The following is a 25,397-nucleotide window of genomic DNA, read 5'->3' on the forward strand; positions in this document are numbered from 1 at the left end:
CAAAACCCACCACTCCACCCACAGACCACAAACTATTTACAGTCTCCCCAAATCTGCCATGTTATTTCTTCCCTCCGGGCCGCACACATGCTGTTCCCACCGCCTGGAGTGTTACCCAGCCAGCCAGGGCTGAAGCCATCCGTGGCAGTGTACTCTGGACCATGGGGCTCACTCTCTTCTCTGACCGCATCACTGGCTCCCAGAGAAGGGCTGAGTGCTGAGCTTACCACATGAAAATTACTTCTTATTAAAAAATACACTTCCGGGGCACCTGGATGGCTCAGTCGGTCAAGCGCCTGCCTTCAGCTCAGGTCATGATCCCAGGGTCCTGGGATCCAGCCCTGTGTCAGGCTCCCTGCTCAGCGGGGAGCCTGCTTCTCCCTCTCCCTCTGCCTTTAGCTCCCCCTGTTTGTGCTTTCTCTCTCTCTGTCAAATAAATAAATAAAATCTCTAAAAAAATAAAAAATACACTTCCAAGATTCAAATTTAATAAGCCATGGATGGATGGGAGTCTGTTTTTTTGTTTGTTTTGTTTTTGTTTTTGTCTTGATTGAGCTTTTATTTATTTTTTTATTATGTTATGTTAATCACCATACATTACATCATTAGTTTTTGGTGTAATGTTCCATGATTCATTGTTTGCGTATAACACCCAGTGCTCCATGCAGTACGTGCCCTCTTTAATTTTTTAAGAAGCTCCCAGACTATTCTGAAGTGAGGCAAGTGTGGTTTACACTGGTTTATATCACTCCCTGGGTAATTCATCATGTCCTGCCTGGACTTTAATGACGATCACCTTTATTATTTAATGCTTACCTCATTCACTGCCTTTACCTATTCAACAATGTTCATTAAGGGGCTACTAGGTGCCAGGCACTTTTCTAGGTGTTCATGTGAATGAAAGTGGCACAGTCCTTATTCATAGAGTTAACATTCTGGAAGGTTGTGGTAGGCAGAATAATGCCTCCCTAAGATGTCCACGTCCTAATCTCCAAAATTTTTGAATATGTTACTTTACGTGGCAAAGGAGATTTTGCTGATGTGATTAAGGTAAGGAAGTGGAAAAATTAGCTTGGATTATCCAGGTTCTTTTTTTTTTTTAAGATTTTATTTGTTTATTTATTTATTTATTTATTTATTTATTTATTTATTTGAGAGAAAGAGAGCACTTAGGCGGGAGGGGCAGGAAGAGAGGATCTCAAGCACAGAGCCGCATTCAGGGCTTAATCTCAAGACCCTGACCTGAGATCACGACCTAAGCCGAAACCAAGAGTCGGACGCTTAACTGACTGAGCCACCCAGGTGCCCCAGATTATCCAGGTTCTTGGTCACAGTGTCCTTACGAGGGAAGAGGGAGGCAGCAGAGTCATCAGTGGACATGTGACAACAGTAGCAGAGATCAGAGTAATGTGATTGTTAGCTTTGAAGATGAAGGGAGAGGGCCATGAGTCAAGGAATGTGGGTGGTTATAGAAGCTGGAAAAGGCAAGGAAGCAGATTCTCCCCTCCAGCCTCCAGAAGCAGGGCAGGCCTGCCATCGCCTTGATTTTAGCCCAGTGAGACCCACTGTTGGACTCCTGACCTGCACGACTGCAGGAGAATAAGTATTTGTTGCTTTAAGCCGTTAGATTTGTGGTGATTTGTTATAGCAGCAAAAGGAAACTAACAGGCGGGGGCACCTGAGTGGCTCCCTGGGTGAAGCATCTGCCTTTGGCTCAGGTCATGACCCCGGGGTCCTGGGATCCAGCCCAGCATCAGGCTCCCTGCTCAGCTGGAGTCGCTTCTCCTTCTCTCTTCTCTCTCTCTCTGTCAAATAAATAAATCAATCCTTTTTTTTTTTTTTTAAAGGAAACTAATAGGGATACTGGCTACTTATTTTGTGCAGGGATGTGATGGGCCTCCCCAACTAGCTTATCTGTGCTTGAGGGCTCTGAGTTATGTTTGGTTTTCCCTCCCAGCTCCCAGGAGGAAGCCGGGCTCACAGTGGAAGCTCAACATACTCCTGCTATAGATTCTGAGAGTCGGGGTGATGTTTGGTAGGGATTTGGGGTGGGGGGGTGAAGCTTACGGAGATGAAAGGAAAGGAAAGCTGTCAGCGTGGGTGAAGTGTTTGAGGTTATGAGGTGATGGTCACAGCGCGTGGGTTCTCAAACCTTGGTGTGAAGAATCTTCTGAGATGCGCATAACGTCTGGGGGAGGGCATCTGGTTGATAGGGACAGGGTGGAGGGAATCTATTCACTGTGTACTTGCATGTTTCTCAATTTTTATATCTTAATTTTAAACGAGAAATTTAAATTTTAAGCGAGAATTTTATTCAGAGAGAAAAATGTTAAAGTCTTGGCCCCAGCTGGCTTGTGTACTTGTAGATTTCCGGGCCCCGCCCAGCCCCGAATATCCCGGCAGGGTAATGAGGATGAGCCCCGGAACGTGCCTTTTTTTTTTTTTTTTTTTACCAGGCACCCCCCAAACGCCCCGGCGGCCCCAGGCCCTCACTTGGCGAAGCTCCCGCCGCGCGGCGCGGTTCCGGGCGCGGGCGGCCTCCGGCCGGGGAGGGCGCTGTGCCGGAGGCGCGGGGGGCGGGCCGGGGGCGGAGCGCGGGGCGGCCGGCAGCTCCCGGCTCCCGGCTCCCGGCTCGCCGCCCCGGCCCCGGCCCTGCACCTGTGACTGTCGCGGCGCTCGCCCTCCCCGCCCGGCGCCCGCAGCCCCATGGCCCCGTCCCGCCTGCAGCTCGGCCTCCGCGCCGCCTACTCCGGCCTCAGCTCCGCGGCCGGCTTCTCCATCTTCCTCGTCTGGACCGTGGTGTACAGACAGCCGGGGACGGCAGCCATGGGGGGGCTCGCAGGTACCCCGGGGCGCGCGGGGGCGGGGGGTGAGGGGGACGCGGGGTCCCGGCTGCGGGCGCGCGGCGGCGGGAGGCGCTGTCGGCTGCTCCGGGAGGCTCCTCGCGGGCGGCGCTTCCCCGGGGACCGGGGCGGGGGAGGCTGTTTACCCAAAACCGTCCGTGGGCAGCGCAGGCCCCGCGCGGGCCCCGGCGCCTGCGGGAGCCCATGTCCCCCCCCCGCGCCGCCTCTCCCGTTGGCACCCGCCTGCCGCGCCGCCGGCCCAGCCGCCCGGTGACAGCGTCCTCGCTGCGCGCCCGCTTGCCTGCCACCCTTCGCTCGGCCCCCCAACCGCACGCGCGCTTCTGCCCGGGGACCTCCGCTCCTCAAGCGCCCCTTCCCTGGGGGCTGGGTGAGGCAGAGGAGGAGTAAGTGGAAAGGAGGGCGGAGGGGGGGTTCCTCGGGGAAGCCGTCTCCTCCCGCCAGGGCGGACCCCACCCCCAGCGGAGTCCTCAGCCGAGCCCCGGGGGACCGCGCTAGGGATCTGACGGAAACTGGACATTTTCTTCCCACCCCGTCGGTGTCTCTTTGCCACCCCTCCGCTGTGACTCCTCTGCCAAGGTCTGCAGAAGCCTGTGCTGGGTGCCTTTTCTGTGCTTTAACGAGCAGAGGGGAGCCAAGTGCTAGAGGGCGAGCGTCAGGGTGCCGCTGGAGGCGGGATCCGCACCAATGCTGTGTCTTCCCTGTACACCTGCGGACACCCGATGAACCTCTCTGTGCATTGGTGTGAAGACAAAACATACTCTTCCTAGTCGCTAACATTTTTTTCTAATACTTTCTGTGTGTCAGTCACCGTGTTAAGCAGCGTTTCCATCATCTTGTTTCATCTCTACATTAGTCCTGTGCAGTGGGCATTTTTATTGCGTCCATTTCGCAGATAAGGCTTGAACTGAGACTTAGAGTAAATAAGTAGCTTGCCCAGGGTTACACAACTACACGAAACAGTGTGTGGAAAAAGAACTTTGGGGAAAAAATACATGCAAGGATATTACTTTTACGTATGGTGATCACATTCCATTCCTAAAATCCTCTGCCCGAGAGAACCCTAAATGTACTCACTGAAAGTAACTAGATTTAGTCATTGCCACCAAGCCTACTGAGTGCCATCCCTGGGTAGAGAAGGAACGGGGGGTGGGGTTTCTGCCTTAATCGAGGGGCATACAGAGCCATAGCCTGAGCAAGGCCAAACAGGGCCCTCGGGGGGGGGGGGTTCCCTGGCTAGGATGTTGTCATGCCTGCCTAGATGCCCCCCCCACCTGTGGGTTCCTGTCCTCCCTGGAGGCAGCCAGCCCAGCATCGCTCAGTTCTCTACAGACCCCTGGCTCCCCCTCTGCACCCCCACCAGCTGCTCTGTTCCTCAAGGTTCTCTCCTTGCAGTTTTGTGTGTTTGTTCCTGGGAAGGAGGTGTCGCCAGGCCTGTGGCTGAGTGACACCTGGGGTGAAGGGACTGGTCGTGTGGAGGAGGGAGGGGGGTCCATCCCTGGGATCCAAGCTGGTGTTGTTAGAGTCTGGTCCTGGGGAGCTGAGCCCGGTGAAGCTGAGCTGAGCCGATGCCTCCTGGGCCTCAGTTTCCTCATCTGTAAGGAGTGGGAGGAAATACCACTGAAAGGGGTGATCTTGGACACCCCCTCCCGGTTGGCAGTAGGACAGCTTAGAAGGCTCCATGGCGTTCATCCCACAGTCTTAGGAGGCCGTGGAAAAGGCACCGTACCTCGGGCTCCAGGGAGTGTGGGCTTTCCCTCTGACCCAAACCCTGCCCTCTCTCCCTCCCTGAATGCTTCCCTCAGGCTCCGAGGCAGGCCAGCTGTGGAGTCGCCTGCAGGGAGGGGTGCCAGGGCAGCAAGCCGCTGGAGCAGGGCCTGGCGCCTCCCTGACAGTCTGGCCTCGCAGACAACCAGGAGGTGGCAATGGACGGGCAAAGCCGCTAGGTGGTGGTGGTACCAGGGGCAGGCGGGCGGAGGGCTGGCCAGGTCAGAGCCACCGGCCCTCTCCACCCCGTGTGTGTTCTGACAAAGTCTGTAGCCAGTCAGCCTCCTTCCTTTTTTGGGGGTGAAGCATCAGCAGATTTACTGACTTGTGAGCACCCCACTTCTGACTCAGCATTTTCCAGCCCAGAAACTGCTGAATCACCAGAGGGCAGCCCCAGCATGCTCCTTCTCCCCTGCATACCAGGCAGGGGCTGATGGGGGTGCTGGTTTCTGAGGCAGGGCTAGCCCCCAGGGGCCCCTGGGCCCAGCGGGAAGCCTGTTCATGGGCGGAGACCCACTGTCTCCCATCCTGATGGGTGTCTAGGAAGAAGCGGCCTGGAGGAAAGCCGTTGCAGAGAAAATGGTTTTGCTGGGGGAATCCTGGGGAAACAGAGACTCTTGTTCCGGGTCTAGTAGACCAAGAAAAGGTGAAAAGAATGGAAAAGTTGCCCCAGGAGTCTAAATGGCTCTGTGTTCTTCCCACCTGAGCTGGGAGGGAGAGGAGCCCTGGGGCTCGGGCCTGGCTTTTCCCCAGGGCTGGTGTAGAGGGCAGGGGTGCACTGGCCCAGCGTCCCACTTGTCTGAATTTCTCTGTGGGCTCCTCTGGCCTCCTCCCGGCTCCTCACCTCCAACCCAGACCCTGGTGATACTCTCACTGACCAACTCCGACCCTTCCTTGCCCTTGGTCTGTCAGCTGCAAGCCCCCAGTGGAGCAGGGGCTCTGCTCATTGAAGTGGTGGGGCAGGGTGGGGGGGTGGTGAGCACGCAGCCGGGTGGGCCTGGGGAACTGACCATCCTGCCCTGAATTGTACAGACCAGGCTTCCTAGAGTCCAGAGTGTCCTCAGGAAGAGAGCAAAGCTGAGGGACAATTGCTTCCTGCTTGAGGTGTGGGAGGGGACCAGTCGGGGCTCCTGCTCGTTCACTGACCACCTTGGGGGAGCTCCCTGTTCCAAGGACAGCGGTGGGAGCCCGGGTGGGTGGGAATGGGCCTGCTTCCAGAAGTGGCTTCTTTTATCTGGAGGCAAGGCCTGTGCTCAGTGGGAAGTGAGAGGTGGTTAAGGTTTGCCTGCTTATTAACAAAGAACTAGTACATGGGACACCCAAAATGGCCATCTTCCTTTTCGGTACGTGGGTGTATGGCGGGGGGGGAGGCGGGGAGCTGTCTGGGGGCACTCCTGCAGCGCGCCCAGTGGACTAAAACATGGCATTTCCACAGGCCCCTATTTCAGCATTTCCTAACCCAGAAATTGCTGAGTCACAGAGGAATTACTCTGACCTCCTTATTTTCTCCTAAGCTGGCTCCAGGGTCTTTGAGTGGTGAGGGATCTTAGAGCTCATCTCCTCCAGCCCCCCCATGGCGTACTGAGGAGACAGAGGGCAGGTGGAGCTGTCCCAGACAAATGCCCATCTGACCATTCCTTGGATGCACTCAGTAACAATACGCCTTCTTCCTAAGGACCTACACGGCATCCCCAGACGAACACTTAGGGTGCATGTGAGAGGTTTGGGAAATGCCTCTGGCACATGCTGCAGATCGTGTGAGATGTCAGCGGAAAAGCCATGAGATTATCATTCTGTCCACCTCTGGCCTGCTCCAGCTTCCTGTCTGGGCGGGCTTGGAGAGACGCTTGTTCTGGTTCACCCTGATCTCGGGGGTGGAGGGACCCACGTTCCAGGCCCCAGAGCCCCGCAGAAGGTTGCGGTGGGGAGGGGCAGAGCTGGGAGAGCGGGGGGTCAAACAGGGTGGGACGGGAGGCTGGCAGGGCTGAGCCCTCACTAGGGAGGAACCCTGGGGTGGCCAAGTTTCCAGGCTGGCAGGACCTTTGGGCTCACCCGTTTCTGGACGTGGAAACACCAAGGCTCTGCGAGGTCACGGGCAGCACAGCAGTGCCAGGCCCCAGACTTCCTGGCTCCCGGTCCCGTGGCTTTGTGTCCCGTGCCAGGCTGCCCAGAGTTGTGACACCTGCTGAGCTGACAACCAGAGCATAGTTCTGTGACGATGCCCCCCTCCCGCCACCGCCGCCACCAGCCTCTTCTCCCCTCCTAACTTAAAAAAAAAAAGAGAGAGAGAGAGATCTTGGGCATATAAAAAAGGATAGATGATTTCATGAACTCCCTTATACTTAGCACCCAGCCTAAGAAATAAAAATACCACAGAGCCAGTCAAAGCACGCTGCCGCCCCCAATCTCCCGTCCACTTCCCTTCCTTCTCTCCCTCGCTCAAGATAACCACTCTCCCCAACCAGATGCCTGCCCTCCCTAAGCACAGATGCCCCCCTGCGTGTAGTGTGTGCGGCGGCCTGCTGGAAACGTCCCCCGACCCCTAGGACCCAGCAGCCTGTGTCGCCCCCACACACGGACAGAACTCGCAGCCGGCTCTGCCTCTTTCATCCATCCTTCCTTGCTGGGACCCTGTGGCCCTGCTCCAGACCCTTGCCAGGGGGACTGATAGTTGTTCCACTCCCAGGGCTGCGCCGGCAGGCACGGCCTGGCACAGAGGGCACCGACTGTGTCGGCCGAGTGGTAGCTGGCTTCCAGGGCAAGTGCCCGGCCAGGCCCGGAGGGCAGGCCCTGCAGAGGCTGGGGGCGTCTGGCCTGCCCTCTCAGCAAGCTAGCGGGAGTGGCATGGAGTCTGGTCAAGAGCAAGACGGCCACGTGGGTGCTGGGTGGTCTTGGGGGGGTCTCACTGCTGGGCCTCTTCACTCTGCAAGAGCAATCCACGGAGTTCTGAAAGGGCCCCGCCGGCCTAGAGCTCAGCCACAGGCCTCTGAGGGCCAGGTGGAGCTGCGGCAACAGCCCCCCCACGCCCCCAGGTGGTCGCAGGTCCTGGAAAGCAGGCCAGACTGCAGGATTCCCAAACCTTCCGATGTCAGGACCTCTTCACACGCTTGCAAAGTAGTGAAGCCCCAAGGAAATCTTGTGTATGTGGGTTATAGCTCTCGAGCTGTACCATACTAGAAATTAAGACTGAGAACATTTCAAGCATTTTATTTTTTTAATCTAAAAATATCGATTGTTGTTTATTGTCATCAAATATCCAGTGTCCTAATTTTTCCACTTGTTTCATAACATTTAAAAATTTTTTAAAATATTTTTAAAATTTAAATTCAATTAATTAGCATATAATGTATTATTTGTTTCAGGGGTACAGGTCTGTGATTCCTCAGTCTTATAGAATACCCAGTGCTCATTACAAGCATTTTAAAGTAATATTAAAAATAACACTGCGTTAGCATAAATAACATGTTTGTGTAAGAAACAGTCATGTTTTTTAAAACAAAAAAAATGAGGGAAAAGAATGGCATGGTTTCCTATCTTTGCAAATCACTTTAACATCTGGCTTAACAGAAGACAGTAGATTCTCTTATCTGCTTTTGCATCCAAGTCCTGGTGATGCCAGAGGCCTTGTAGCCTCCAGAACATTCCACTCCACAGTCAGAAAGCAATGAAAGTGGAAGGCCAACGTGATCTTAGTATTGCTATGCAGACAGCCCTGGCCTCAGGGGCCGGAGGGTCCCCGGGGTCCCGGGCTGGAGGCCGGGTGGGGGGGCGGGGGGCGCGGAGGGGGGAGGGGCGGCTCCCTCGGTTGACGGGTCTGTCCCGGCAGGTGCGCTGGCGCTGTGGGTGCTGGTCACGCACGTGATGTACATGCAGGATTACTGGAGGACCTGGCTCAAGGGACTGCGTGGCTTCTTCTTCGTGGGCGTCCTCTTCTCGGCAGTGTCCATCGCCGCCTTCTGCACCTTCCTTGTGCTGGCCATCACCAGACACCAGAGTGAGGGCCGGTCAGGGAGGGAAGGGCGGGGGAGGGCCCCTGGGATTCGGATCCTGGCTCCAAAGCTTGTGTCCAAGGAGCTTGGGCAGATCACTTAAACAGCCCGTGCCCGGGCTTTCTCAGTGAGGGGAAAGGAGTCCCCAGCCGCCCCTCGGGTCGGAAGGGTTCAATGAAATGCGTGGGAGATGTTGAGCGGGGTGTGCTCTGCGGGTCCTCAGCCCCCAGTGCTCTTACTGGCCCCACGGGGTTAGTCCTTCTGCCCAGCTCTGGGATGGGAGCGCCCCCTGGTGGCTGCGGCCGGCAAGTAGGCAAAGGCCCTTCCTGCCCCTAAGGAGTCTAACGCTCAAAGCAAGTTGCAAGTGGCCCAGGGTAAATGTAGAAAGGCAGAGTAGATGATACAGACCTGGGACTGGCCAGCCCTGACCTTCCCTCAGGCCCACGGCCTCCTGCCTGCCAACCCTGAATGCTCTAAAAGTGCTTATCACATTCCACCTCTGCTGGTGGGGAGGGGTGGTCCTGGGCTTGCGGCATGGTGGCTGGGGTCCAGGGTGAAGCCCTCTCAAGTCACCGTGGGGTTCCTCTCCCCTGCAGGCCTCACAGACCCCAACAGCTACTACCTCTCCTGCGTCTGGAGCTTCATTTCCTTCAAGTGGGCCTTCCTGCTCAGCCTTTATGCCCACCGCTACCGCGCGGACTTCGCCGACATCAGCATCCTCAGCGATTTCTGACCCAAGGGGTGAGGCTTCTGTACCCTGGGGGTCCTCAGGACCTGGACTCAGCCTCTGAGACACTGGGCAGGCCTGCCACTCCCCCTGGAAACCCTGGATCTGTGGCAGAAGAAACATAGCAAGAGGACTGCGGTCTCCTAGGAAGCTGTCCTGTCCCCTTTGCGGGACACCTGGGTGCGGTGGAAAGGGGTCCTTCCTGCCATGTTGCTCCTCATCGGCCTGGCTGGAGGGCAGCTTTAGACCGTCTCAGGTGGATCTATTTTCTTAGCACTCAGTGAGGCATCTTCATAAGCAGGGCCAGGGCAGTGAGTCAAGGGGTAGGGCAGTGAGCCTTGACCTCTGCCTGGGGGCACTCTCCCTCAGGCCAGCCTGAGAACCTGGGAGGTCAGGTCAAGTAAGGGATCTCTACGGGCGACCTCCCAAGCCTGACCCCAACACCCCATCCTGTTGTCCTTTGAGGGTCAGGTAGCTTAACTCCTCAATCCCAGGAATGGCAACACTTGGCTCTCTTTTCCCAAGGCCTGGGGACCTGAGTGGAGAGGTGAGTGTCCCTCTCCCCGCCCCAGAGCCGGTCTCCCATGAGCGTACTAGAGCCAGTCATCTCCTTCACCATACCACACACCACACACCCCGAAAGCGGGCTCCCTGAGCGAGGCCAGACGAGGTGTCTGGGGAAGGTGCCATGCCCCCAGAAGGGCTCCGGGGAAGGGGGCAGCATGGTGCAGGCTGGAGGGAACCCCGCAGATCTGTATTTCCATCACTTCTCACACGCGTCACCCCTGGCCATGAGACGTCCCCCCACTCCCCCGCTCACTGCCCTTTGCCTAGAGCTTTCATCTTTTTTAAATCTCCCTTCGGAAGGACAAAATCTGCTTTTCTGCCTATACATGGGCACAAGGGCTCACTAACTCGGGAGGGAAGGAGCTTTTGTTATGGATTTCTTTTTATGTTAGGTTGCCATTTTGCACGGTCTACCCTTTTCCCACCTGATGTGTCCTGCCCTTCAGCTCTTTTGCCTTATCTGTGTCACTGTCACTTTAGCGGAAATACAGCGGCCCTTTGTATCCCACAGCCTCTGGTGGTTTCTTGTGGGGCGGGAATCTTGCGGGGAGTGGGGGGGGTGCTGTGGGAGTGGTAAGCGGGACGGGTGGTGGCGGCGGCGGGTCTCGAGGTGTCCCAGGAAGCCATCTCCTTAGCTCACCTTGTGCCCTGGAGGGCAGAGGAGGGATCACTGTCTCAGGGGCTGGAGGCCCTCCCTCTCTGGCCCCTCTTGGCACAGGGGAGCCCAGCAGCCTGGCTCTCAGGCCACGCCGGCCAGGGGGCGGATGCTCAGAGGCACGGCCTCCGCACCAGCGGGCTGAACCTGCCCCCCTTCACATTCTCCCAGGCTGAGGGCTTGGGGCCAGGTCTGAGGGGATGAGGCTGCTCCTCCTACTGGCCGGAGAAGCCTGGCTGGCTCAGCTGTAAAGACAGGCGCCGGCAGCCTGGCACCTTCCTCTCTGGTGGTTGGGTGAGCTTGTCCCAGCCTGCTGCCTCATGCATTGTCTCTTCTAGGCTCAGTGTATGTTAGGAAGCCATGGTGCAGTCGAGCGGGAAGGGACCAGAAACAGTGTCTATTTCTGGAGCCTTTAACTGATAAACAGAGGCCCCAGAAGGTGACGTGACTTACCTGAGCTCCCAGCTGGGACTTGAACCCAGGTAGGTCTGATTCACCACTCTCTGGGGATGCTTTCTGGGTCCGCGTATCTCTATCCCCGCCCGCTCAGTGGGCCTTCTGTCTCTGGACCCAGCCCAAAGCTGCTGCCTCTTTATTACCCCAAGGTGGGGCGAGTGGGGGCCAGCTAGGGTGTGTGCAGAATGGGTTCTTCCTGCAAGGGAGCTACCCACAGAAGGGCAAGGAGCTAGAGGGGGGCTGGCCCGCAGCCCAGCCTGGTCCCTTTCTTTCCCACATCAAATGAGACGCGCGCTGTGCTGTGTGGCCCACCACCCGCCCCCGCACTGCTGTCCGCCGGCGGTTCACCCCGCATCCCCAGAGGCCTTTTCACAGGCACCTTTAAAGCAAATAAAACATTTATTGTTCAGATTTTTTTCCATTTTTTTTTTTTTTTTTTACAAAAACATGCATACGTACACAGGGTATGGTGGTCCTGGGGAAGACACACACACACACACACACGTGCACACACGTACTCTCACACAAACACACATACTCTCTCTCACACACACACACACACACCCCAACACTTTCCTTCTTGGCCCCAGGCCCGGACCCCAGAAGCCTTGAAGACTTTGCCAGGGCAGCCTCCCCTCCCCCATGTCTTGTGTCCACTCTCCCACCCCCTTTCCCCTCAGCCAAGCTAGTCCTATGTAGGGCAGGAGTCAGAGCTGGGTGGGGGAGACCCCAGAAAGAGAGAAGGCTCACAGAGGGGGGCAGTGACCGAGGGGCCCCTGGCGGTCATGCCGTGCCGCTGAGGAGAGATGAAGAGTTTGGCACCATTGGCTCAGGAAGCACGGGACTCCCAGAGCACCTGTCTGCTCCACCAGGGCACTGAGATGGCTGATGGAGGGTGGCCTCTGGTGGGGCCAGGGACCAGATGGGAGGCCTGCTGATGGCTGCTCTCTCGGAAGGAGCTTTGTCTCCCTGCCCAGTGGCGGGGCAGGGTGGGGGTGGGGGGGAAGCTTCCAGAGTCATCTGAGGAAGCCGGCAAGAGGGACGCCCCCTGCCCTCAGGGATGGCAGACCCCCTGGCTCCTCCTACCCAGCCCCCTCTCCCCCACTCCAGTCCAGCCCTCAGAGCCTAGGAAGGACCACCCTGGCTGAGGCCAAGTTCACATTTCTGTGTGGAGCCTGGGGCTGTGTGCAGAGCCCAGGGTCTACAGAGCCAAGAATAGTGGTTATCGGTGGGCCCGACTGAGCTAGTCCTCCTCTGTGCAGTCCTGAGGAATGGGGGCCCAGCCAGGGGCCTGGGCCCCAAACGGGTAGACTCTGTTCTTGAGACAGCCCTACCGAGGCCCGCCTGGCTGCCCAGCCTGCCTCCTCTCCGGGTCCTCTTTGGTCCCTATCCTAGACCCAGGGCCCTTCTCAGGCTCCTTGGGGTGACTGCAAGGGGCTGTTCTCTAGCTCCAACTACCTGCCCGAAGGCTCTCTGAAGACCCCGGGAACGGGTACTGTTGCCAGAGGTTAGAAGAGAACCAGGTCCAAAGGGCAGGGTGGGCAGGCAGATCCGTTCTGGAGGCTTAGAGATTCATAGGTTCTTCCTCCTCCACCAGCTGTTCTGGGGGCCTGGGGGACAGACAAGGGCGGGGGCTGCTGGAGGGCCTCAGGAGGCTGGGGCAGCTGGGCTGGGATCTGGGGTCCTCGAGCTGGGAGGGGCCGAGGGGTGGAGAGGCTGGGGGCCCGGGGGCGGGCGTTACCGCTCTTCAGCCAGGATGCCCACGGAGAGGGACGCCAAGGCCGTCACTGCCTCCACTTCTTCTGTGTCGGCCCCGGGCACCCTGGGCGCCCAGGAGCCTGGACAGGAAGCCAGGCGCTGCATGCAGCCCCAGTATTTACCTGGGGCAAGAAGCCGACTCAGGCGGGGTTGGGGAAACGAGCGCCCCCACCCTGCCACACCACGCGTCCTAGACTGATACAAGGCTGGACCTCTCGGGGCGAGGGCCCAACAGCGGCGGGCGTATCCTCAGTTTGGGGTCAGCGTTCTCGCCCGCCTCTACCCTCAACATAACACGTCCCCTCACCTGCCCCTCCGCCCCCCGCAGCCCTGCCAGGGTGAGCAGAGCTGATTCACTGTGGCTCCTGGGGGGCCCTAGCAGGTGCCCAAGCTATTGGCCCACCCCTGAGCCATTCCCACAGTGTGGGGTTCCTAAGAGCACCAGTGGGGCTCACTCTTCCCTAGATGGGGTCTGCATCTCTGCCCAGCACGTAGGACAGGACAGCGTGGGGGGCGGGAAGGACGCAGCACAGAGAGCTGACTCTGTGTGGCCGTCAGCGGGTCACTCACGGCCCCGGGCTTCCACCGCCCCCGCTAAGCCATGGACACGACCATCCTGCCCACTGTTGTCAGAAATAACGTCCATGGCACACGCCCAGCCCAGAGCCTGGCCCAGCGTGAAGACGCCATACAAAGTACCAGCAGCATCTTTACTGTTATGCACACTTCCTCTACTGGATGTGGGGAAATCTACTTTATTCATTTTTGTATCCCTAGCATTGAACCCCTTGAACACGGGTCTTTACATAAAGTGCTCCATAGATGCTAAGTTGCAGGGGAAAATTTAAAGTGCTTTCCAAATGTAGGGTTATTCCTTTTTTTTTTTTTAAAGTAGGCTCCGCACGGGGCGTAGAGTCCAATGCGGGATTTGAACTCATGACCCTGAGGATCAAAACCTGAGCCCAAATCAACAGTTGGATGCTTAACCCTCTGAGCCACCCAGGCACCCCCAAATGTGGGGTTATTCTAAGACCAGGCCCCAAAGCAGGCAGAGCTCCCAAGATCCCTATGGACAGGACTGAGGGTCAAGGTAGAACCAGGGCTTTTGGCAAAAGGCCTATTGCTACTGGCCTGGCCCTGGCCTAGGGCTGCGGCTGGGGATGGGAGGCCGTTCTGCCTTGAGGAGGCAGGTGGTCCCCACTGACTGGTGGTCCCCACTGGATCCATCTGGAGGGCTCCAAGAGTACCCATTTGCAGGGAGGGAGGCAGTCCCACCATTACTGTTGGGGTAATTCATAGGAAGCCTACTCCAGCACAGCAGTGGAGCCCCTTGCCTGGCGGGCACTGGAAGCCATGGGGCCCGGGTTACTGAGGGCAGGAGACCCCTGAGGTTCTCCCAAGTCTGGGGTCAGCAGGTGCCCTCTCTCTGTACTCACTGTGCACCCGGATCACGGCTTCCAAAGAGCGGATGGCGTTGAGGTTGGGTTTCTGTTTCCAGCCCTCTTCTGAGAGAGGATCCACCTGTAAGAGAAAACAGCACCTCAGCTCTTAGGGACCCACAGGCCCAGCTCTCTCCCACGCCAAGGGCCCTGGCTTTCCAGGCACAAATATGCATGTGCTCCCAGCTCTGCCTAGGGCTGCAAACACTGGTCCTAGACCTGACCTGGGGAAGGGGTACCCACTCTGTCCCCCTCGTTCTAGGCCTGCCACCCCGGCCCTATCTGCGAGCCCTCTGGGGGCACCCCATCTGCCTGCTTGCTGGGGCTGTCCTCGAGCTGGGCTTCCTGCCCTGTGGATGCATAGACGGGGGGCGGGCTGCTCACCTTGTTGCCCAGAAGAGCAGCCACACAGGCCTCAGAAGCATCACAGATGGCTGTGAGGTCATGGCCACCCTCCAAGGCCAGCACCACTGCACCTCCCGCCAAGCTCATCAGCTGCTGCGTCATGTACCCAAAACCTAGAAGGTTGGGTGGGGAGGGAGAGGAGAGGCAGGGCTGGAGGGGAGGTGGACCCTCTCTGTGATTTCCCTGCTGGCGTCTTCCCTTATAAATAATGATCAGATGCATACATCTCTCTTTCTTCCAGGCCCTTCACGTGGACCCCCAGGTCAAACCTATTCGTATGCCCCAGTCAAGGCTTGTGGAGCTTGAAGGACTTGCATGAGGCCCACAGCTAGTAAATAGCAGGGCCAGTACTGGAACCCAGGGCTTGGGCTCCAGCCCGTCTTTTCCACTAAGCCACAACATCTTCTCTTTCTGTCCCCCAAGCCCTGGGGCCCAGCAGGCTGAGTGGGCTCCCTCTGTTCTGAGAACATGCTCCTCCCCATCCTCCTCTGGGAGAAGCTGCCAACCCAGCTGGGGATGCACAACTGGGGTGTGCATTGGGAGGGGGGTCCCATGGCTGAGCTTGGCTACCAGACTTCACCCCCGGGTTGTGGCTTAGGCCTCTCATGGTGACGGCCCTGTCATGAGAAAGGGCTCTGGGCAGGGCTAGGCGAGGAGGGCCTAGGGAATGCCAGGACCAGCTGTCACACCCCAGTCCTCACTCATGGCCCTGGGCCGGCCATTGCCACCTTCCCCTGGGCTTGGGCAGTGCCTCTCCTCCCAGCCTAGCCCTCATTCCCTACATCGCCTCCTGGGCTGGGCCCTCCTTACATTTAGCGGAAACATGGTAGCCACCCAGTGGGGCTGGGTGACCCTCGGCGGCATCAAACCCAGCTGACACCAGGACCAGGTCCGGAGAGAACTCTCGGGCGATGGGCATCACGACCATCCTGTGTGGGTGCCAAAGGCAGGGGCTCAGCACTCCGTGCAGGGCTGCCAGGGCAGAGGCCCCTTCCCACCAGCTTTACTGTGGGTACCCTGCTCTTAGGACTCCAAGACACCCAATCTCCCAGCAGGATAAATGGATCCCTCTGACCTCCTTGACCTGGCTGGCCACCCATATCCCTAGCACAGCCTGAGGACTCAGCCACCCAGAGCTGAGGCAGGAAGGAGTCAAGGAAGGGGCACCAAAGGGAAAGAAAGAAGAGTGTGCGTGCATGCATGGCATGCATGGGTGCTTGTCTGTGTGTGTGTATGTGTGCACACGCACTTGTGTGTGTGTGTCCACGTGTGTCTGTGGGGTGCAGTTGGGCAGGACCACGGTGGGGGCAGGTCACTAAGCTTCGGGGGCTGAAACTATTGGTACTCAGCTGTCACCCGCTTTGGACTGAGTTGACCACACCTCACCACCTGCTACCTGAGAGCTGACTCTCTTGAGGTCCTGGGCCACCCAGATCCATTCTCTCATCCTCTGCCCCTGCCGGCCCCCCACAGCTGCCTCCCTCCATCCCTCACCCAACTCTGGCGTCCATTTTGATGTGTTTCAAAGCCCCGGGCTCAGGGCACACAGACACTAGGAAGCCCAGTCCAGGGCTCCTACAGAATTAGCTCTCATGGTGAATATTTCCAGAAAAGTATTTGAGACCTACTTCCAGGGTCCTCTTTTCCCAAACAGAGTATAGGTACCCTGGAATGAAACATATAAGGGCTCCTAAACAGAGCCCAAGCCCCTCTTCTAGAATGCCCTTTCTTAAGCAACTCCCCCAATATGAACATCATCTGCTTTCTTTCTCCACAATTTAAATTTCTTACCTCCTGTGCAAAGCCCACCTCCTCCAGGCAGGCTTCTTTGACTGAATGCGGCAGCTATGCTCACTCCACCCTGCCTATCTTCCTGCACTCAATTCAACACTGGCTCTGGGTAACATGTGCCTTTATAAAGCACCTCTGACTTTTTCATTCTGTGTTTCCTGTCTTCTCATGGGGCCTGGAGGCTCCTAGAGGCCAGTGTAATAGTGTCTTTCCTTTTGTTTGTCTCAGTCTGGAAGGCCCACCCCAGGACTGGCTTATAATGTCCAGTGATTGGATGAGGACGGGCTCCCAAGCCAACCCATCACCTCCAGCCTGGTGCTGTTGGGCTAGGGGGCAGGAAAGAGTGGCCTTGCTGGGCAGACCTCCCCTGGGCCCCCAGAGCACTTACCTGAAGGCGGTCAGGTACTCAGGATCCCCCATTGGGGGGTCCAGACCTCCGGCCCAGGCCACGTTGACGTTGAAGCCCTCACCGCTACCAGCTCCCACCTGGGAAACAGGAAGCAAGAGAGACAAGAGGAGAGCAGAGTCCCAGGACGCCAGGCTGCGAGACCAGCTTGCCCGGCCTCTTCACTTCCCGATCGAGAAGCGGAGCATCAGAGAGGCTACCCAACCTGCCCTGGATCACACAGCTAGTTGTGACAGAGGCAGAGTCAATGGGGCTGGGAGGGAGCATGTAGTTACCTCATCCACGGCCCCGCTGCCGGGGAAGAAGTTGCCGTCATCATGGCGATGCAGGGAGATGTAGAGGACACTGGGGTCCTGGTAGAAGGTCTGCTGGGTGCCGTTGCCGTGGTGAACATCCTGGGCAGGGAGATGGACAATGATTAGGGAAGGCCTGAAAGCACACAGCTGGGGGCTGGCGCAGCTCAAAAGGGCTGTGAGTGTCCCTCTTCTGAGGGTCAGGATCCTAGACTGGGAGTAGGGAGACTGGGGTTCTTACAGCTACACTGCTGGGTGGTCCCAAGTAGTCCACTGGCCCTCTCCATGTGCACACAGATGTGTGCACAGCCCTGAACCAGGGTGGATATACCACGAGACCCTGAAGGGGAGGAGGCATGCCAAGGGCAAGACATGTACGGCAGAAGAGGGAGGGGTCCAGCCTTACACATGTCAGGAACCTTCGCTACTGCGTCTTGTCCAAGGTGCAGGAGTGATAGGGTGATGGGAAACCAAGCTCAGTTACAGAGGGGCAGGTCCACGAGGCCCAGGGCCACGACTGCTAGGAAGAGCTGTGGCCTGACACTTGGTAAGTCAGAGGACCACACGTGGGCACAAGGGTGGCAAGTTCCTCCACTGTCCTCAACTGCTGCAGAGGCACGTCCATTCACAGCCGCTCATGCAGAGTGTGCAGCTTAGGTGGATGCATGGACTCCAGAGCTAACTGGCCCGGGTTCAAATTGCAGTCTCAGGACTTACTAGATGTGTGGCTATGTGCAAGTTACTTAACCTCTCTGGGCTCACATTCCTCATCTGAAACCAGGTAACAGTCAGGCTCAAAACCCACCACAGGTCAAACCGCAGGGTCTGGATGTGATTAGGGGCACGTTGAGGTGACCTGCTATCACACTGTGACCGTAGGGACAATGCAGCAATTAGGACACCTGCAGAAAGAAGCCCCTGGAGGCCAAAGAGCGCTCAAGTGGCTCCTCCCGCCGAGGGAGTTCGAGATGGCTGAGGCCTTCCCACATGCCATCGCCCCCGGGCCTCCCAGCAGCCCCCCGATGTGGCTCTTATCTTCGCCCACATTTTATACAGAGGGCCCAGGAGGCTCATGCAGAACTCGGACAGGAATCCAGATCCTCTGATGCCAGGCTCAGGGCTCTTTCCAAGGGGCTCTCAGATCTGAAGGGGCTAGGAACCGGGACCTACCCAGTCCATGATGAGGATCTTGTTGGCCTTGCCCTGTTGTTGAAGCTGCCGGCAGGCGATGGCCACGGAGTTGAAGAAGCAGAAGCCCCTGGGAGGACGAGAGAGAGGCTCTGCCCGCCCATTCCCCCCCGGTCTCCACCTCTCCAGCCTCCATCTTCTGCCCACCCCTGGCCTGGCCCCAGAAGGCTCAGGTGACGGAGGGGGATTGCCACCCCCATCTCACCCCCTCCCAGGCTTCCCCCCAGCCTTACATGGCTGTGGAATGGTCTGCATGGTGTCCTGGGGGCCGAACCACAGCAAAACCATTCTGGAAACAGAAAGAATGCTTGTCAACCAAGGGGCCAGCACTCGGACCCACAACTCCATGAAGCTGCCCCTAACCCCAGGCTCATCCCTTGAGGAGGGGCCATCAGACAATAGCTGTCAGCAGATCTGACGGTGGCCAGGCTGGATCTGAGGTGCCCTGGGGCTTGGCCACCAGGCCAGGCCAGGCATCCTCTGCCTTTACGCTGGCCGTGAACACAAACCCCCCCACCCTGGTGTGTCTGGACTCTTACCACTTTATAACAACAGTTACTGTTTGTCGGGCAGAAGCTACATGCCCGGCACTGTGCCCCAGCACTCTATAAACGCAGGACTTCATCCTGACATCTCTCTGAGGTAAATGTCATCTAATCCTCACAACATCTCCATGAGATAAACAGGATTCTCTCTAGTTCACAGCTGAGGAGAAATCTGAAGCTTGGGCAAGTTAAATAGCTTGTGGGAAGTTGCCCACTTGTCAAAGGGTGAAGCCAGAACGCAAAGCCCAGCACTGAGCTCTTCATTGCATGCCCTCCCCGCACCGAGGAGGAGCTAGGACACTGAACGTGTGACCACCTTGGGCTATGAGCGCTTCAACGGCTGGGGGTATGGACCTCAGCACGAGCCCCTGGAAGGTGCCCAGCCCAGAGCAAACAAGCACAAGCACCAACCGGGTCTATAAAACCTCGGTATTGCAAAGAACCAATTTGCCAATGGGAAAGGTGCAGAGATGCTCTGCAACTTGCCGGTGGTCACACAGCTGGTCTGTGTGTGAAATGATCCTGAATAATTATGACCCTGGGTCTCTTAGAGACCAGTGGCTTGACTCCCCACCAAACAGCATGAGCGTAAGGTTCGGATCTCAGCTTCGTCCCCAGTGCTCTCGATCTCCCTTCCCTTCCCACCCTGTGGCAGATCTCCAAGGGGAGTGAGAGGTCTGGGGCTCTGGGTCCGGCCTTCCCTGCTGCCCCGTCCTGCCACCCCCTCTGCGGCTTACCCACCTCCCACTCAAAGCTCCTACCTTTAGCTCGCGGGAAGCTACTTTGAAGGCGAGGTCGGTGACGCTGCCTGCGGCCCAGCGGGCTGCATTGGACGAGTGCAGCTCGTTCCAGATGGTATCGGTATCCACCTGTGGGGGCCAGAGTCAGGGCCCGCATCATCCAAGGCCCCCCCAGGAGCCAGGGCCCACTTGGGCGGTGCCCACCCCACGGCCAGGACCCCAGGGGCAGGGAGCTGGGCAGACAGCGCTGCCTCCCCAGTGCCCCACCACCCAAAGGCAAGGCCTCCTGTGTCCCCCAGTCCCAGCGTGACTTCTCCTTCCCAGCTTCAGTCCACATCACCAGCCCGTATCTGGCCAGCACTCGGCCGGCAGCATCGCGCCTGCCTCCCCGCTCAGAGGAGGGGGCATGGCGTTACCTGGGCGGGACTTGGGGTTTGGACCGGGAGGGGGTTTTAAGCCCCAGCTGACTCTGCTCAGGCCCTGCGGGATGGTCGGAGCTCGAGGGGCCGTCTGCACCACTGTCTTCCACTCAGGGCCCCTAGCCCAGGCTGGGAGGCCCCCCAAACCCAGTCCCTGGGCCTCAAGGCTAGGGAGGGGCCGGGGGGCATGATGGGGAGATGGGGAGGGCGAGGCGGACCAAGAGAGGCGAGGAAGGCAGAGAGAGTCGCAAGAGGCTGGAGAAAGAGAGAGAGAGAGACAGACAGAGAGGGACAGGAGGGAGGAGAAAACAGAAGCAACAACAGTTGGAAAAATCAGAAAGTGGCAAGAAATGGGAAGTTGTGAACAGGGCACTGACCGGCTCCCCAACAGCCCCCCAGCTACAGCTCCCACTTCCCTCTGGAACTAGGCCTCCATCCCCTGCCTCCACACTCCTGGCTGGGACACCACCAGAGGAAGCAGGGTGAACTGGGAGGAGGGGAAGCTGGGCCGTGGGAGAGAATTGCCTGGGTCACCAAGGACCCTGGAGGCACCCCCACAGCCCCAGGCCGAGCAGCCCGACTCCGCCTGGAGGCCGGTGTGGAAGGGCGAATCCCGACCACCACCAGGGTCTTACGAAGGGAGATGACCCCCTGCTCTTTGAGCCTCACTCCACATTTACCAAACACCTTCTAAGTGCAAGGCAAAGGGCTCCCCACTCAGGAGACACTGACGGGTGGAGGACACACCTGTCCACAAGGAGCGTCTAGCCGGCAGAGGAGCATTATGGGAGAGCCCCTGGCCCAACAGGTCTGGCAGAACCACAAGAACAAGCAGGTAGGGGCTGGGCCTGGGAGAACAGAAGGGAGGCGCTCCAAGAGCCCGTGGCAATGGCCGCTCAAGCCCCCCCCGCCGGGCACACTTACCCCTACCCCACCACAGGGCAGCATCACAAACATCCGCTGTGCCAGGAGCCCTGTGGGGAGAGGCCCAGGGTGTGTGAGCTGCAGCCTCTCAGCTGTGGCCCGCCGAGGGCTGGGGCCGGCTGCCCAGGGCGAGGGGGAAGTGGGCCGCGGCGTGGGGACGCCCAAGACGCTGGGGCAACAGGCTGGGCAGAGCTGGGAACGCAGCGGCTGGGTGAGTCGGGGGAGGTACGGGGATCCCAGGCGCCCCTGGGCCCCTACCTGCCAGCTTCCCGTTGTCCAGTTTGAGGCGGCTGAGCGGGTTGGTGCCATAGAGGAGCACATGCCGCTCCGAGTGCACGGACTGCAGCTCCTCCAGGGAGGCCTTCCGGCCCCGGAGACACTGAGGGAGGGCCCGCAGAGCTCCTCAGCCCCGGCTCACACCCCCCTGCCGCGACCACCGCCCGCTCGGCCCCTCCCGCCCGCGACCCCTGCCTCCTCGGGTTCCACACGCACCCACGCTGCCACCTCACCTCACACTGGCCCCGGAGCCCCCGCTCCTGCAGCCGGGACCAGATGCTCTGGATCCGGCCCGCGTGCTCCGGGTGCCTGCTGTTGTCTCCGCAGGAGCACTGGTGCTTCAACATGACCGAGTCATAGACCAGCCCTGCCGAGAGTGGGGCTCAGGGCTCAGGGCCCGGGCCCGAGGGAGCCCCCACCCGCTGCCCCCCCATGGCTGCAGACGCCCACACCCACATGGAGCCAGACCTGACAGCCCCCCACCACCACTCACACAGCCCCGCATGCCCCATCCGGCCCCTCAGCCCTTCACGCACGTACACACACACACACACACACACACACGCCCCAGCCTCTTCCAGCCTCAGGCGCCCCCCCCACCCCCACACACGCCAGCTCGGCCCCAGCCAACACCGTGGCCATAGAGCCCCTGCCTTCCTGCCCTCTGACCCTCCCCACATGGCTCCCTACGGCTACCAAGACCTCAACAGCCCAGAGCCTGACAAAAGGAGGCGTAATGTCGGGGTCTCACGCTGGATGTCACGACCCAGACAGGCTGCCACGGGGGCGTGAGAGAAGAAAGAATTCCTCAGAAACCCCCAAGCCAAGAGCTGGGAAGCCCACAGTGACGCTGGGCCACGTGACAAGACAGATGCAGTTTTGGGGAAGTGACTGTTTCGGCCTGACCAGCGGGCCGCCTAGAGGGCCCTGCATGCTGTCAGTGGGTGGGTCAGTTTCAGCACGCCTCAGGACATCGGGATTCTCAAAATGCTCACCCCACTTGACCCAGGGATGCCACACTCCTTAAGAGTAGCCCTTGGGAAACAACGCCAGGGATGGGTAAAGATTCATGGACAAGGAAATTCACATGAGGAAAAATGAGTAACCACCTAGCTGCCCAACCAATAAGAAATCTTCAAAAAAAAAAAAATACTGTGATGAAATACTATAAAAATCTCATTTTTAAACGTTAATTGTATCAGGGTGTATTCATAATACGTTAACAGAATAAGCGGGGCTCAACCCACAACCAGCGTGTGTGTGGTATCTGAATACAGCTGCGGCAAAGATGGCGCCGAGCTAGAACAGCATTTAGGAGAGGTGCCTCGGGCTGGTGGGACACCGGTTGGTGATTTTTATTGTGTTCTTACGTTTTTCTGTATTTCTCAAAATTTCTAAAATGCTTTTGAGCTCTTTTTTTTACCACCAGAGAAACCATAGTAAATATCATTTTTGAAAGGTCTGAACGAGTTGTCAGGAGACCCGGATTCTTAATCTGGCTTGACCATCAGCTTGCTCTTTGACCACAAGCTTGTCACCTTAGTTTCCCGAGCCCAGGCCTCCTCATCTGCAAAAGGAGAACAATCACCCGCTCCACCTGCTTCGTGGGATGCCCCGTGTGGATCTGACGAGGCCAAGAAAGTGCTCTGTGGCCTCGAAAAATGTCCCGAGTGACAGCATGACACGACATGGACATGCGCCTGAGCCCCTGTAGGCCCCCAGCCCCTTCTCCTGCCCTAGTCTAATGTAGGCCTCACCTGTGGTGAATGGCAGGGTCCTGGCAGGGGTCTCTGAGCTGGGCAGGACACGGGCCTGACTGGCGGGCTCTGGAGTTGGCAGTGAGGCAGGTGCGGCTGGGGACGACTGAGCCCTGGACAGGGGCCGGTGACTGCCCTGGGCCAGGGGAAGCAGCACAGAGTCCCCCATTCCTCCCCGGGGGAGCCGCCCAGCCAGTCGCTGCTGCTCCCAGAGAAACACCTGAGGGACACAGGGGGCCTCAGTCTCCAGGTCTCAGGATTCTGCTCCATCTCCTGCTGCCCAAGGCCTTGGAAACCTCCAGGCAGGCCCCTTTCGGGAGAGATTCCAGGATGCCTCTAGTCCAGCCTCCTGGCAGGGCTCTGGCCTTTGATCTCTGAACCTTCGGCCCCCTGCACCACCCCCAAAGGTCTGCAGCCCAGAATGACCACCCTGTGTCACCACAGCTCCTCGGACCCTTGGGAGTCCAAAGCCAGAACCCAGGTAAGGGGCCTCGGGCCAACTGCCCAAGGACACAGGGACGTGCGTGAGCCACTGCAGGTACGTGGACTGTTGCCACGTGCCATGGGCTGAGTTGTGTCCCAGCCACTTCCCATTCGTGAAGCCCTAAGCCCCACCCCAGGACCTCAGCATGTGCCCTTATAGGTAATTACAGCAGTAATCGAGTTGAAATGAGGTCATTAGGGTGAGCCTTAATCTAATATGACTTTTGTCCTTATAAGAAGGGAAAGGTGAGACACAGGCAGGCAAGGGGAAAACGACGTGAGGACCCAGGGAGAAGATAGCCACCTACAGCCGATGACAGAGGCCGGGAGCAGCCCCTTCCCTCACAGCCCTTGGAAAGAACGAATCCTGATGTCGGCCTCCAGGCCTCCAGAACCGTGAGACGACGTATTTCTGTCCTCTGAGGGGCCGGGTCTGTGGTACTTGTTCCAGCAGCCCTAGCAAACTAATCCCCCACGGCTTGCTGGACTCAGGCTGTGAGAGCGCCTTGGCTGAAGTGCTCGCGCCTGGCTCTGCCCTGTTTCCGGTCCCAGCCCCCGTTCTGGACGCAGGACAACCGGTCACAGGGCAGACGGGCCAGGGCAGGGACATGCCCAGCTCTGTGAGAGGCCAGCCTCAGCGCCGGACAAGGGACATGGCTTCCTCCCGAGACGGGCAGGCTGCCGGAGTGTGTATGTGTGCGTGCACACGCGTGCATGCAAACATGTGTGCATGGCAGGGGGCACGTGTCTGCACCTTGGTGCCGATCTGGTAGGGCAGCCTGGGTCCCAGACTTGTCTCCTGCACTGATGAGCTAGCGCCCTCCCTTCCATCTATGCCAGGCCCCAGAGTCTCCCGACTACCCCTTCCCAGGGACGTGGGCGTGCTGTACCTGCTGGTGCTGCTGGAGAGGAGCGGGGCCTCTGGCTTCATGCTGCCCGTGGCTCGACTCCCTGTGTTCCAGGCCGTCATCCCCCACTGGCCCCACTCCCCCACCGTCCGTCTCTAGGTCCTCAGCGGAGGGTATCTGCCGCAGTCGGGGCTTCTCACTTGGCTTGGCTGGCCTCTGGGGAAGGGAGACGCCCACTGAGAAGCCATGCCGGGGTGCAGGCTGTGCGGTGGGCCATGGTGGGCTGGGCTGCGTGGCCACTCATCTTGCTGGGACTTGAGCGGCCACGTGGCTCTGGACCCTCAGGAGCCATATCCTGTCTCTGGCCCTCCAGGTCCCAGCCCTTCCTGAGCCTCCCTTCTTTCAGCCCCCAGGGGCCCAGTGAAGCAACCCCTCATCACCTCCCCTACCCAGTTCCCCTCACCTTGATCAGCTGGACGTGAGGTTTGAGCCGTTCCAGGCGGGGCTGCAGGGGGCCCAGCGGTGGGGGGGCGGTGGCACTTGGGGGCAGGGGCTCTGAGCGGGTCCGGCTTAGTGGCCGGTGGAGGCCTGACCCAGAGAGCCGCTCGGTGGTCAGTAAGGACTGGGCAAAGTGGAAGGGCAGGGGCCCAAGCCCGGGCACTGGAAAGAACGGGGTGGGGGGGGGCATAAGGAGGGAACCCAAGGGAGGAACAGAAGGAAGCAAAGGCACGGGATGGCAAGGGGGCATGGGCTCAGCGGGGAGACACGCAGGATGGGGGCGCTGCAGAAGGGGCAGGAAGGAAGGGACCCTTTCCGAGCTTGGCCCTTAGCAGGATGCAGGGACCAGCCCCTCCCCTGGAGAAGCCTTGGAACTCACCAGTCAGCAGAGGGGCGTGAGAAACTGAGGGATCCAAGAGGAGGATGGGCTGTAGTCGAGAGGGCAAGGGGCCTCCAGCCTCAGACTCCAGGCCGTGGGGCAGGAAGAGGGGAGCATGGGGGCTCCCCAGGACTGGCCCCCGAGGGCCCAGAGTCGGATGGGCCCTGCGGTCAGCATCAGCCTGGGGAGAGGTAGGGAGAAGTCATGGGGGCGGGGTGGGGGGGGG

The 25,397-nt window shown here is 58.8% G+C and overlaps 2 protein-coding genes across 2 annotated transcripts in view; one reads left to right on the forward strand and one right to left on the reverse strand.

Moving 5' to 3' along the window:
- The first annotated feature begins 2,589 nt into the window (after nt 1-2,589).
- Nucleotides 2,590-10,419, forward strand: SLC48A1 (solute carrier family 48 member 1). Its single transcript, XM_081821553.1, has 3 exons — nt 2,590-2,842; nt 8,455-8,622; nt 9,214-10,419. Exons 1-3 carry the CDS (start codon nt 2,707-2,709, stop codon nt 9,348-9,350), a joined length of 441 nt encoding a protein of 146 aa, XP_081677679.1. The 5' UTR covers nt 2,590-2,706; the 3' UTR covers nt 9,351-10,419.
- A 983-nt stretch (nt 10,420-11,402) lies between these two features.
- The window catches only part of HDAC7 (histone deacetylase 7), a 29,609-nt gene continuing 15,614 nt past the window's right edge, over nt 11,403-25,397 (reverse strand). The window contains exons 6-22 of the mRNA XM_081818955.1: nt 25,172-25,374; nt 24,758-24,954; nt 24,337-24,510; nt 22,964-23,183; nt 21,440-21,573; nt 21,189-21,309; nt 20,931-20,980; nt 19,609-19,716; nt 18,536-18,591; nt 18,285-18,372; nt 17,097-17,216; nt 16,804-16,901; nt 15,435-15,553; nt 14,604-14,737; nt 14,217-14,301; nt 12,764-12,902; nt 11,403-12,632 (exon numbers count right to left, since the gene is read on the reverse strand). Coding sequence (XP_081675081.1) covers nt 12,587-12,632; nt 12,764-12,902; nt 14,217-14,301; nt 14,604-14,737; nt 15,435-15,553; nt 16,804-16,901; nt 17,097-17,216; nt 18,285-18,372; nt 18,536-18,591; nt 19,609-19,716; nt 20,931-20,980; nt 21,189-21,309; nt 21,440-21,573; nt 22,964-23,183; nt 24,337-24,510; nt 24,758-24,954; nt 25,172-25,374 — 2,092 coding nt within the window. The 3' untranslated portion in view covers nt 11,403-12,586. The remainder of the gene's footprint in view (nt 12,633-12,763; nt 12,903-14,216; nt 14,302-14,603; nt 14,738-15,434; nt 15,554-16,803; nt 16,902-17,096; nt 17,217-18,284; nt 18,373-18,535; nt 18,592-19,608; nt 19,717-20,930; nt 20,981-21,188; nt 21,310-21,439; nt 21,574-22,963; nt 23,184-24,336; nt 24,511-24,757; nt 24,955-25,171; nt 25,375-25,397) is intronic.

Source organism: Leptonychotes weddellii, chromosome 5 (assembly GCF_054177405.1).
Source record: "Leptonychotes weddellii isolate Sample4059 chromosome 5, ASM5417740v2, whole genome shotgun sequence".
NCBI lineage: Eukaryota > Metazoa > Chordata > Mammalia > Carnivora > Phocidae > Leptonychotes > Leptonychotes weddellii.

Excerpts from the sequence above, each read along its gene's own strand:
- SLC48A1 (XM_081821553.1), top strand. The coding sequence starts at position 2,707 with ATGGCCCCGTCCCGCCTGCAGCTCGGCCTCCGCGCCGCCTACTCCGGC. Across the intron at positions 2,843-8,454 it reads AGCCATGGGGGGGCTCGCAG|GTGCGCTGGCGCTGTGGGTG; the intron begins GTACCCCGGGGC and ends CTGTCCCGGCAG. Across the intron at positions 8,623-9,213 it reads GGCCATCACCAGACACCAGA|GCCTCACAGACCCCAACAGC; the intron begins GTGAGGGCCGGT and ends TCTCCCCTGCAG.